Source organism: Micropterus dolomieu, linkage group LG09, assembly GCF_021292245.1.
Source record: "Micropterus dolomieu isolate WLL.071019.BEF.003 ecotype Adirondacks linkage group LG09, ASM2129224v1, whole genome shotgun sequence".
NCBI lineage: Eukaryota > Metazoa > Chordata > Actinopteri > Centrarchiformes > Centrarchidae > Micropterus > Micropterus dolomieu.
The window spans coordinates 3,030,319-3,042,593 of NC_060158.1; the positions used below are offsets into that span (position 1 = coordinate 3,030,319).

The 12,275-nt window shown below is 44.2% G+C and overlaps 1 protein-coding gene across 1 annotated transcript in view; it reads left to right on the forward strand.

The window, feature by feature from the left end:
- The first annotated feature begins 1,611 nt into the window (after positions 1 to 1,611).
- Positions 1,612 to 12,275, forward strand: part of LOC123976597 — a 23,502-nt gene continuing 12,838 nt past the window's right edge. Inside the window, exons 1-3 of the mRNA XM_046058902.1 lie at positions 1,612 to 1,910; positions 2,956 to 3,101; positions 4,181 to 4,245. Of these exons, the coding sequence (XP_045914858.1) occupies positions 1,791 to 1,910; positions 2,956 to 3,101; positions 4,181 to 4,245 (331 nt within the window). The 5' untranslated portion in view covers positions 1,612 to 1,790. The remainder of the gene's footprint in view (positions 1,911 to 2,955; positions 3,102 to 4,180; positions 4,246 to 12,275) is intronic.

Below are 12,275 nucleotides of genomic sequence, written 5' to 3' on the forward strand. Positions count from 1 at the left end.
CAAGTCAAGTCTCAAGTCTTTGAGCTAGAGTCCAGGTCAAGTCACTGAGCTAGAGTCCAAGTCAAGTCTCAAGTCAGTCCAAGTCAAGTCTCAAGTCTGTGAGCTAGAGTCCAGGTCAAGTCTAAAGTCTCTGAGCTAGAGTCCAGGTCAAGTCTAAAGTCTCTGAGCTAGAGTCTAATTCAAAGTCTCTGAGCTAGAGGCCAAGTCAAGTCTCAAGTCTCTGAGCTAGAGTCCAGGTCAAGTCTAAAGTCTCTGAGCTAGAGTCCAGGTCAAGTCTAAAGTCTCTGAGCTAGAGTCTAATTCAAAGTCTCTGAGCTAGAGTCCAGGTCAAGTCTAAAGTCTCTGAGCTAGAGTCCAAGTCAAGTCTAAAGTCTCTGAGCTAGAGTCTAATTCAAAGTCTCTGAGCTAGAGTCCAAGTCAAGTCTCAAGTCTCTGAGCTAGAGTCCAGGTCAAGTCTCAAGTCTCTGAGCTAGAGTCCAAGTCAAGTCTCAAGTCTCTGAGCTAGAGTCCAAGTCAAGTCTCAAGTCTCTCGTGGTTATAATGAATGTTGTATCACCTGCTGCAAATTAGAAAGGTTCTTGTTGGATGAAGTTTTAAAGCCAAAGTTTACGATGAAGGGCTCAGCAGCTGCTGCTGTTTGTTGTCCTCTCTCACGTGTGGCCGCGCTCAGCTGAAACTACGTGTAAAGGCCCATTTATTCTTGGCTCGTTGGTGCTCCTGGCTGTTGGAATGACCGTCGTTGTGGTCGTTGGAGTCACCTGAGGCGAAGTCTGAGCGACCATTGTTGGCTTTCTGAAACGTCAGTGGAGCAGATGAATGTGGTTCTCACTTTCGGAAACAGAGCCGCTCCAAAAGTGGGCGGTCACTGTTGAGGTCTATTCAGCCTACTTTAAGATATTGGATTTCTCCAGAGTCGCTTACCCCACCTTTAAATGTTCTCACTTTTCAGACTGTTCTCATCTCAGGGCGTTTAATACCAATGCTTTCAGAAAAAGTGACAAAGCGTAGTTCTTTGACACCAAAGGTACCCTTCAATAAGATGCTCTCAGGTGTCTCGTGCAGACCGGAAGGGCTACTGGCAACATTCATGTTAAAAGGTATTGACAGCCCCCTGAAGCCCCCTACCCTTACCATGACCATCAGAAATGTTAGTGCCTAAACCTAAGTCACTGACTTTATGTATGTCAACCGGCTAACCCCTATAGTTGTGCCTCACGGGTAGCTCAAAGGTACCTTAAGCATCAAATAAACACGCTTTGTCACGCTTTATGAAAGCGTCTGTAATCACGCACTGAGATGAGGACACGTACTTTTCTACACTGATTGTGAATTATGACTTGAAGACAGCGTTTGTAGCTGTATCAACACTGATTAATGGGGTTTTGGATATTGCAGCAGCAGAGCAGAGCTCAGGCTTTCTCAGTCCAGGTTTCAGCTGGATGGAAGCAGTCGTGTGCTGCTCTGTATACTCAGTGTGTTTTTTGGTGGCCAAGGGCAAATCAACAAGTTAGTAAATGATTGATACAGAAACCAAACAATTTCATTATGAAATCCTACAACCACAGCAAACCCTGAATCCCCTTTGAACAAGCAGAGAGATACGCTAGCAGTGAAATAATACTTACCCCACTTTGGAAAAGAAGAAAAAAGGACCACGGGGATAAAAATCCTTTTTATGTAAAGAAAGGAAAACCCCAGGAGCTTGTGACTCTGCCACCAGCTGCTGCTGCTATAAAGGCCAAACGGCTCAGTGTTGGTTTCCACTTCTGAAGCTCACCAGCTGTAGCATCATGAATCTGTGGTTCAGCACTCACTTCCTGGTTGTTGGGCTGTTTCTGAGCAGCTCGGCTGTGACACCTGAAGAATGCCAACCCTTGGTCACTCCTTTGTCCCTGGCCGACCCCAGCATGGTAAGGCTTGCTCTGATTCCTTCCCAGGTCTTTAGGTTAGAATTAGTACTCAGGCACTGAAGCAGTATTCAGCTTTTCGGGAAATTCTTAGCCTCAGTTTATGCCTCTCATCTGTTAGCGTTAGCACTCCATTTGATTTACAGCTAAGCATACATTTCTGTCCAAGATTGCACTGCAATTCTGTGAAATCCCAGAAGACTATTTCTAGCTACCATCTTTGTTTGGATTAAGTGCAGCAACAGATTTGTTTTGTTTTTTTATCAGATGGCTATTACTGTTATTGTTAGAACAGTAAATATAGTTAAACCACCTTGACCTTGACTTGAATGTAACGCTGATACCTGGGAGGCACCAACTGGGGATAAGGAGTGATCTGAGACTGAGATGTTCAGATGGGTATGAGTCTTTTTGTCTGTGTGTAAGTAGGATGCCGTTAGCCTAGATAGCATATAGACTGACGGAAGCCTAGAACCAGCTACTTTAGCTCCATCAGGAGACTCAACAACTCCAAAGCTGTCTGATCTCTAAAGTCCTGAACTCAATGCTTTGAATTCTGTCCGAACTCTAAAGGAAAGATTGAGGATTTGCCTGGTAGATTTGTCGTAAAAAGGTAACTTTTTTCACTTCTGATGAAGATAAATTAACAACTAACCTTTCTCATCCTACAAACTTGTCCATCTTGTCTAGCCTAGTACAGTCCAGATGGCTGGAAGTGTTTGTCAGAAAGTGCTTACGGATTACCGTTAGGGGATTGTGGCGTAGAAGCAGTTCTCTGAGGCAAGAAGGGGCCTGGTTATAGAGGGCTTGGTGGGTGAGGAGAAGGACTTTAAACTGAATGCCTTGGGAAACAAGGATGAGTGTCTTTTGGTACTTTTGTCTGCAAAATATGTGACTTTGAGAAATCTAAAGTTGTTAAAGGAAAAACACAGCAAACAAAAATATATTATTACAAAGTTCTACGTACAAATGTTCGATATTCGGCCATATTTCATTTGATGAAAGATGTTTGTCTGCTCTGACTAACTGACTCCATGTTTGTGTGCAGATGTACGGCAGGACAAACTTCATCATGGGTTACGTTGATAATAATGCATATGACGCCATCCTGAAGTCAACCGAGAGCTCCTGGGGGAAAATCACTGCGTCACCGTTCAGACCTGGTGACGTTGTGATGTCTCAGTGGAACAAGATGTGAGTTAATAAGACATCAACTGTACACACAAACATAATAACTTCTGTAAATAATATTTTTATCATCATTAAATAAAGATTTGAGTAAAGAATCACCCTACAACACATTTGACCAGCCCGTCCTCACCAGAAAAACGGCCGTATAAGTCGATTGTGCAGCAGCCTTTTATGCCCCATATTTACGTTTATTGTCAGATAGATAGGTGTGGATGGGTCAAACACAGGTCTTTCACACAGGAGAAAGGGCGTGAAGCCAAGTCAACACTGACTTATTTAAGTTAAATAACGTTACGTACACTTGGTGACCGATGAGAGTTACGTAACGTAACATACTTATTTTAACACAAACCATGATCTTTCCCTAAGCCTAGCCGGTTTTGTTTCCTAAACCTAATGTGTTGTACTAAAGGTCAGAAATGTCATTTTGGGAGTCATTGGGGATCTCTGTGTTTTAGGTATGAGGTTGTGTAGCTAACAGTGATCACTTTGCCTTCTTTGGTCCATTTTCTTCCCCTTTCTGTCTGTTTGCTGCTCCTGGCTAACATATTTCAGAATCATAGCAGCTACTCTCACTGCTATGCAGATAAAACTGCTGTGGAACGTCAGTTGCAATTTCAACCACTTTTTATTCATAACACATCATTTAGATGCTAACTTACCAACCAAGTATAGGAATGCACAACTTAAATTAGATAGTAAGATTTATAATTATGAGAATGAAGATGGAACCAATGAGTTTGGCAAAGTGGTCACTGTCAAACGTTCCTTAATCCAAACCAGAGAAGGACAGACCTGCTAATATTACCCTAAACGCTCACTTTATGGATTAGTTGCATCTTTTCCAGACAGATCACAGTGGACAGTGGGTGGAGTTTGCCCAGTTGTTGCCGTTTGTGTTAACAGTTAACAGGTAACAATCCCATCTCAAGGCCCACTAACTAGCCTTTTCCAGAGCTTTCAAACGTATCACACAGCCTGCATCAGCTGAAGGAATCTTAACTTTTCAAACCAACATAGACGAGAAGATAAAAACAGCTCTGACCAAATACAAACACTTCTTCCTCTCTTTTTCTTTCCAGAAATGGAACCTGCTTTACCTCAACAGTCAACGTAACTATTGATGGCGACACTGCGAGAGCAGCATGTAAGTAACCTGATCAGTAGTTTCTACATGTTTGTTAGTTCTGTAAGTCGCAGAGTCCAGCAGGGGAGGTCATGTATCGGACAGCTGCATCACACTTCGTCCGCAGCCTTCAGTTGCCTGCAAGGCAAGGCAAGTTTATTTGTACAGCACATTTCAACAACAAGGCAATTCAAAGTGGTTAACATAAAACATGAAAGCAGCAAGGGAAATTGGAAAAAAACCTCATTAAAATATAATTTTTAAAAGGGTGAAATAGAAAATAAAACAGGATAAAATACATTTTAAAGGAAATAAAAACAGGACAGTAAAAGTCACAGTGCAGTGGACGATATTAATCTACAGCCTTACATGTGATTTAAATAAAGGCAGAAAAGTCTTCAGTCTTAATTTAAAAGAACTGAGAGTTTTGTTGTTGATTCTTTTTTTTAAATTTATTTATTTGCAAGGACAGTGCATATTAACATGACAGCTCAAAATACGAGTTAGCCAAAAGGCTATTTTTCCATCTGTAGTCCTAGGCCCGATGTACAATAGGCACCCTGAAAATAGGTAATAGGTAAAACAAATTGATTGTCACATGGCAAAAATACAATAAACATTACATTTGCTACAGTAGCTTTCAGATATGGTTTAAACAGAACCCAGAAGCAGACAGAGATGGGAGGCCTTTCACAGAGTTTATTGAAGAGTAGTCAAGACAAGGTGGGAGCGAGTGATTCAGCTGGGTGGCAGGCCTGACGATAAGCAGGAAAAGCAGGCAGGTATGGGCATAAGGGAAGGTGTCCTCTCCAGACTAAGAAATCCCAAGAACAGAGATGAAATTAACCACAAAGCGTAACAGAGTACAAGGTAGCAACAAGGCTGGGTGCAGTAAGAAGCGGGATTAAATGCACAAACTTGCTGAATCTGTCGACCACCGTGAGGATGGTAGTCTTACCCTCAGATGGAGGTAACCCGGTCACAAAGTCCAGAGCCAGGTGCGACCAAGGACGACGAGGAATGGGTAGTGGTCGCAGGAGACCGGCGGCGGGCTGGTTAGACCCCTTGTTCTGGGCACACACAGGACAGGCAGCCACAAACGTCCGTGTATCCACCTCCATGGTGGGCCACCAGAACTTTCTGCGAAGGAAGATCAGAGAGCGAGAGACTCCAGGATGACCTGTGAGTCTAGATGAAGGAGCCCATAGCAAAACTGCAGATCTCATAGGAGAAGGTACAAAAAGACAGCCAGGAGGACCGTTACCTGGATCAGGATGTTCACGTAGTGCCGCCCTGACCTCCTCCTCAATCCTCCAGGTGATGGCGCCGACCACACAGGCGCTGGGGATCATAGTGTCCAGAGTGGCAGAAAAGTCCTCATCCCTACTGAATGCTCGGGACAGCGCGTCAGGTTTGATGTTGCGTGAACCAGGTCTGTAAGTCAGTGTGAATTGGAAACGACCAAAAAACAATGCCCACCTGGCCTGACGGGAATTTAGTCGCTTGGCTGAACGAATATACTCCAAGTTCTTGTGGTCGGTCCACACCACGAATGGATGCTCCGCCCCCTCCAGCCAGTGCCGCCATTCCTCCAGCGCCAGTTTGACCGCCAACAGCTCCCAGTCACCCACGTCATAGTTCCTTTCTGGAGGAGAAAGACGACGGGAGAAAAAAGCACAGGGATGCATCCTGTCATCTGAAGCCTGCTGGGACAGAACAGCACCAATGCCGACATCGGAAGCATCAACTTCTACAACAAACTGTTTAGTGGTGTCAGGCTGGACCAAAATGGGTGCTTCAGTGAACCGCTTTTTTAAGTCTGAAAAGGCTGCACTAGCCTTCGGCGACCACTGGAAGCTTCGGGAGGTAGAGGTGAGACCAGTCAAGGGGGCTGCTACGCGGCTGTAATTGCAAATAAACCTCCGGTAAAAGTTAGCAAATCCCAAAAACCTCTGTAACTGTTTCCTGTTCTCTGGTTCAGGCCATTCGACCACTGCTCTCACCTTGCACGGATCCATCCTTATCTCACCTTGAGAGATTATACTGCCCAGAAAAGGGACATTAGGGGTATGAAACTCGCACTTCTCTGCCTTTACGAAAAGACGATTCTTCAAAAGGTGTTGCAATACCTGGCGAACGTGGTGAACGTGCTCAGCTGGATCTCTGGAAAAGATCAAAATATCGTCGAGATAAACACAAATCTGTCAAGCATATCTCTGAGGATGTCAATAACCATGCCCTGGAAGACTGCCGGGGCGTTGGTAAGTCCAAACGGCATAACCAGATACTCAAAGTGCCCAAGGGGAGTGTTAAAGGCAGTCTTCCATTCATCTCCCTCTCTAATGCAAACCACGTGATAGGCATTGCGTAGGTCCAGCTTGGAGAAAATGACCGCCCCCTGGAGAGAGTCAAAAGCAGAGGTCATGAGAGGTAATGGGTATTTGTTTTTTACCGTAATGTTATTGAGACCTCTGAAATCAATGCAGGGCCTGAGGGTGCCATCCTTCTTTCCCACAAAGAAAAACCCCGCTCCCAGGGGTGATGAGGAGGGACGAATAATGCCAGCCGCCAGCGAATCCTTTATGTAGGCCTCCATTGTCTCGCGTTCGGGCTTGGATAAGCTGTAGAGACGACTCCCAGGGAACGGAGAACCAGGCAACAGCTCAATAGAGCAGTCGTAGGGACGGTGAGGTGGCAAAGACAGGGCTTGTTGTTTGCTGAAAACCAACTGAAGGTCATGATAATCCAGAGGAACATTAGATTGGTCCGGTTCTACAGAACCCGTCACCCGACGGGAAACAGACTGGGGTGTGGCAGAGGATAAACAGCTAGCATGACAGGCAGTGCTCCAACTAATGATCCTAGAGGTGGGCCAGTCAATGTTTGGGTTATGGCAGACTAACCAGGGATTACCCAGGACTAGTGGCACAAAGGGGGAACTAAGCTGTTTGATGTGGTTACCTGATAATTGTAGTCTAACTGGGCAAGTGCGGGCAACAACCTGGGCCAATAACCTACCATCAAGGGCATTAGCTTCAAGTGGCTTATCTAGCAGTACAGTGGGGATCTTTAACTGCTCTACCAACACCTCATCCAGGAAACTCTCATCTGCTCCAGAATCAATAAGAGCTAAAAGACTGCTAGACTGATCTTGATAAGTGAGGGTGGCGTGAAGTTGAGTGCGAGGAGGAGAGAGAGGGATAGCTGCTCTACTCGCTAGGATTCTCCTCCCACCTAGCGAGCTTGCCTCTTTGAAGGATTGTCAGGGCAGGAAACCAGGAAGTGTCCAAACTGGCCACAATACAGACAACACTGATTAGAGATGCGGCACTGGTGCTCCACAGGGTCCAGACGCTGGCGACCTAGCTGCATGGGTTCCTCTCTGGATGGAGAAGCACGGCGGTAATCAGAGCTGGTAGCTCCTGATGGGCGAGCAGTCTCTGTAAACCAGAAGCGCCGGTGCTGGGTGACGTCACTCCCTGGTCGCGGGTGCCGAGACCTCCTCCGCTCCCGGAGGCGATTGTCAATACGAATAGAAATAGAGATTAAAGCATCTAAATCAACAGGTTCAGGATAAGAGATTAATTCATCCTTTATGGCCTTACTCAGACCCTTGGAAAAGGCTGCTTGGAGAGCCACCGCGTTCCAGCCACTTCCCTCTGCCAGCGTGCGGAACTCCACGGCGAACTCAGCCACGCTCCGGAACCCCTGGCGAAGAGAAAGCAACCTCGTGGAAGCGTCAGGGCCACTCACCGGATGGTCGAAAACCTTGCGTAGCTCAGAGCAGAAGGTGGTGTAGGAAGAGGTAGGTGTGGACTGCTTCTCGTATACTGCTGAGGCCCATTGTGGAGCATCTCCTTTTAACAGCCCAATAACAAAAACAATCCTGGATCTGTCCAAAGTGTAGGTGCGGGGCTGTTGTTCGAAAACCAAATCACACTGCATTAGAAACGGTTGACAATGTCCCAAGATTCCCTTTCACCGTTCTGGTGTGGGAACCCCCGGTTCCCGATCTGGCAGTGTGACCGTTGACGCTGGTGGTGCGGGATCTGGTGGGGCCGCTGCAGCCACAGTTAGCTGAGTTTGTAGCTCTGTGACGTTGGTCGTGTTGTTGCAGTCCATCCATGATCTCCCTGAGAGATTGACTGTATTGTCTGAGTGTGTATTCTTGCGCTGTAACTGCATGTTTGACCGCGTCTAAGTCTGCTGGGCCCATAGTGGCTGGATTGTACTGTCAGATATGGTTTAAACAGAACCCAGAAGCAGACAGAGACGGGAGGCCTTTCACAGAGTTTATTGAAGAGCAGTCAAGACAAGGTGGGAGCGAGTGATTCAGCTGGGTGGCAGGCCCGATGATAAGCAGGGAAGGCAGGCAGAGTGTGCTCCTCCAGAAAAGCAGGCAGGCAGTTATGGGCATAAGGGAAGGCGTCCTCTCCAGACTAAGAAATCCCAAAAACAGAGATGAAATTAACCACAAAGCGTAACAGCGTACAAGGTAGCAACAAGGCTGGGTGCCAGCTAGAAACCTACGGTATACAACATAACAATCCAGCGAAGACTGAGGAGAACTGCAGGGCTTAGGAAGGAGCACAGAAAGACATGATACGGATCAGGTGTGCTAATCAGTCAGACAGACAGGTGAGTGAGCCAGGCATCGTAACAGTAGCAGGAATAAGACGCCAAAACAAACATGCAGGAGGAGTTCATGCGCTACAGAGCTTAAGTAGAAATGCAGCTGCAGACAACAGAACATAAGAGCACAAGCTGCAGTTCATAAAACAACTAGAGTCAATATTAAGAACAGTCAAAAGACATTAGTCAGTTATTATACAAAGCTTAAGAGGCAGAGTAAACATTAAAATGCAGCAGTATCGAAATTAAATTAAAAAAAACATGCAAGATGGCTCAAGAAAGCGGCGGTGGAAGTTCAGTGCTGGCAGGTTTGACTGCTAAGGAGCCAACGTTTTAATGATGAGCGGAATACATTATAACTATTAATTTCTCTGATTGACGTTGGGATATTGTTCCATTCTTTTGAAGCTTTAATAGAAAAGGCTGACTGACTAAACGCAGTTTTCCTGAATGGAATGACACAGTCCCCTCTGGATGTTCCTCGAGTGAGGCGACTGGAGTTGGATCTTAAACTCAGAAACTCACTAATAGGTGGAGGGGCCAGGCCATGAAGGATTTTATATGCTAGACAGATATTTGTGAACTTTTTTCCCAACTTAATAAATTATATTTTGACAGAATCTTGCAGTTCAATTCAATTTTCAATTCAATTCAATTTTATTTATATAGCGCCAAATCACAACAACAGTTATCTCACAGCGCTTGAAAGCGATGAAAATGATGTAGTTTCTTATCCAAAACGTTAAGTGTTTGCTTGTATAGGGACTGTATTGGTTTTAAAGTGGTGTGGTTGGCCTGAGACCAGATGGTGAGGTAAGTCATATGCGAAAAAAATCAGTGAATGTATAAACAGTTTGGCTGCTCGGGTGTACATTGAGTTCCTGATAAATTGAAAATTAAATTTGGAGTGTATGAGAATACCAAGATACTTAAATTCTGTAACTATCTGAAGTTTTTCACCAGATATTACAATGTCCGGATTTGCTGTGGAGTTGCTAGTTTTAGTAAAAAACATACCAACTGTCTTGGAGACATTTAACTGAAGGCTACACTGGTTTAGCCATTCACTGATCTTTACCATAGCGTTTGTAAGTTTAGTTACCACTGCTGTTTTTGATGGCCCATGTATGTATAAAACTGTATCGTCTGCATACATTTGAATATTTACTTCTGGGCACACACATGGTAGGTTGTTAATATTTATGCAGACCAGAAGAGGGCCCAGAATTGACCCTTGGGGCACTCCAGTGGACAAGTGAAGAGGTTCAGACTGATACGTACGGCCAGCTGCCAATACGTACGGTTTGTGATCGTTGATAAAGATAAGATGCTACCCACTTAAGTGCACTATCCAAGAAATTGAGATGAGAAAGTTTGGAGAGTAAAATTTTATGATTAACAGTGTCGAAAGCTTTCCTGAGATCTAAAAAGATAGCTCCAACAACGCTGTTCCTGTTAAGCAATGATTTAATGTTTTCAACGAAAAAGCAGTTTGCTGTCTCGGTAGAGTGGTTTGGCCTAAATCCAAATTGTAGTGGATGGAGGGAAAAGACAGTGTTGTTCAAGTGATCTCTAATTTGTTGAGATATCCACTTTTCCAGAACCTTTGACATTACTGGCAAAATACTATAGGTCTGTAATTGGAAATGATTTGTCTGTCTCCAGATTTAAATACTGGGAAAACAATAGCTGACTTCCATACATTTGGAAATTCCCCCTCGAAGATAGACTGATCTATAATAGTATAAGAGTTTCAGCAGACCTGCAGTTATCTGGGAGTTTGTTCCAGATATATGGAGCATAATAAAATAGATAGATCCTTTATTAATCTTTTGCAGGAAATTACTGTGTCAAGGCAACTTCAAGACAGACCCAATACCAAACAACACTCAGAACATATCCATAAGTTAAATTAAAATACCACAATCTAAAAAAAAAAAATAATAATTAGGAGTTATATTTGTGCATCATACAGTCATATAGCGGCTGGTATGAATGACTTCCTATACCACTCCGTCTTGCACATTGGTGTCATCAGTCTTTGAATGAAGGTGCTACTGTTTATCACCTTCAGGTGGTGGATTGGGTGTGCAGGGTTGATCAATATTGATCTTAGTTTTTTCACTGTTCTGGCCTCTTCCACTTGCTGAACTCTAGTTCAGCCCCAACCACCGAGCCAGCCTAACTGAACGCTGCTTCTCCTTGTTTAGTTTTGACTCTGGGGACAGAAAGCAAACCTGCCCCAGACGACCTGAGAAGTCTGGATGGTTCGTAACGAATCAGAAGCTCTGAAATGTATTTTGGCCCTAAACCATTTCGTGCTTTATAAAGTAACAGCAGGATTTTGAAATCAATTCATTGACATACAGGAAGCCAATGTAAAGACCTCAGAACTGGAGTGATGTGATCCACCTTTTCGTTCTGAATCAGCTGCAGCTGTCTGATGGATTTCTTAGGGAGCCCTGTAAGGACACTGTTGGACCTAGAATGGAGCCTTGGGGAACTCCACATGTAATTTTTGTCAGCTCAGATGTGTGATTACCTATAGATACAAAGTAGTCCCTGTCCTTTAAGTAGGATTCAAACCAGTTTAGTACTGTGCCAGAAAGTCCAACCCAGTTTTCAAGACTGTCTAGTAATATGTTGTGGTTGACCGTGTCGAATGCAGATCCAATAATACTAAGACTGAAATTCTGCCACTGTCAGTGTTTAAATGGATGTCACTGAAGACCTTAACATGCCGTCTCAGTGCTGTGGTGTGGTCGAAAACCTGACTGCCAAGAAAGCACTGAGCTGTTGAAAAACAGCCTTTTCAATGATTTTACTTAAAAATGGGAGATTTGATATGGGCCTATAATTGCTCATTAGTGAACTGTCTAGATTGCTCTTTTTTAAGAGTGGCTTAATGAAAAAGGAAAAAAAAAAAACTGAGAGGAGAGACATGTTGACAATTTGTAGTAAATCTGAGGCCATGCATTTAGAAACATTTTAGGAAAAACCTGTTGGCAGAATATCAAGGCAGCATGAGGAGGATTTCAGATGTTGTATTATGTCCTCCAGGTTTTTATGGTTAATAGAATCAAATTGTCTCATGCTATATAAATTGTTTTTAAGTGGACACAGGGACAAGACATATCTTGTTACTGACATGGAGGCACTGATTGCTTGTCTAATTGTTTGAATTTTGTCTGTGAAGAAGGAACCAAATTCATTGCAGGCCCTGGTGGATAGAAGTTCAGAGGCTACAGACACAGGTTGGTTAGCCTGTTGACAGCAGCAAACAGGACACGTGCATTATTAGTGTTTTTGGTGATGATGTCAGAGAAGAAGGACCGCCTTGCATTTCTCAGTTCTAAATTATAAATGCGAAGTCTCTCTTTATAGATGTCATAATGAACCTGGAGATTTGTTTTCTGCCA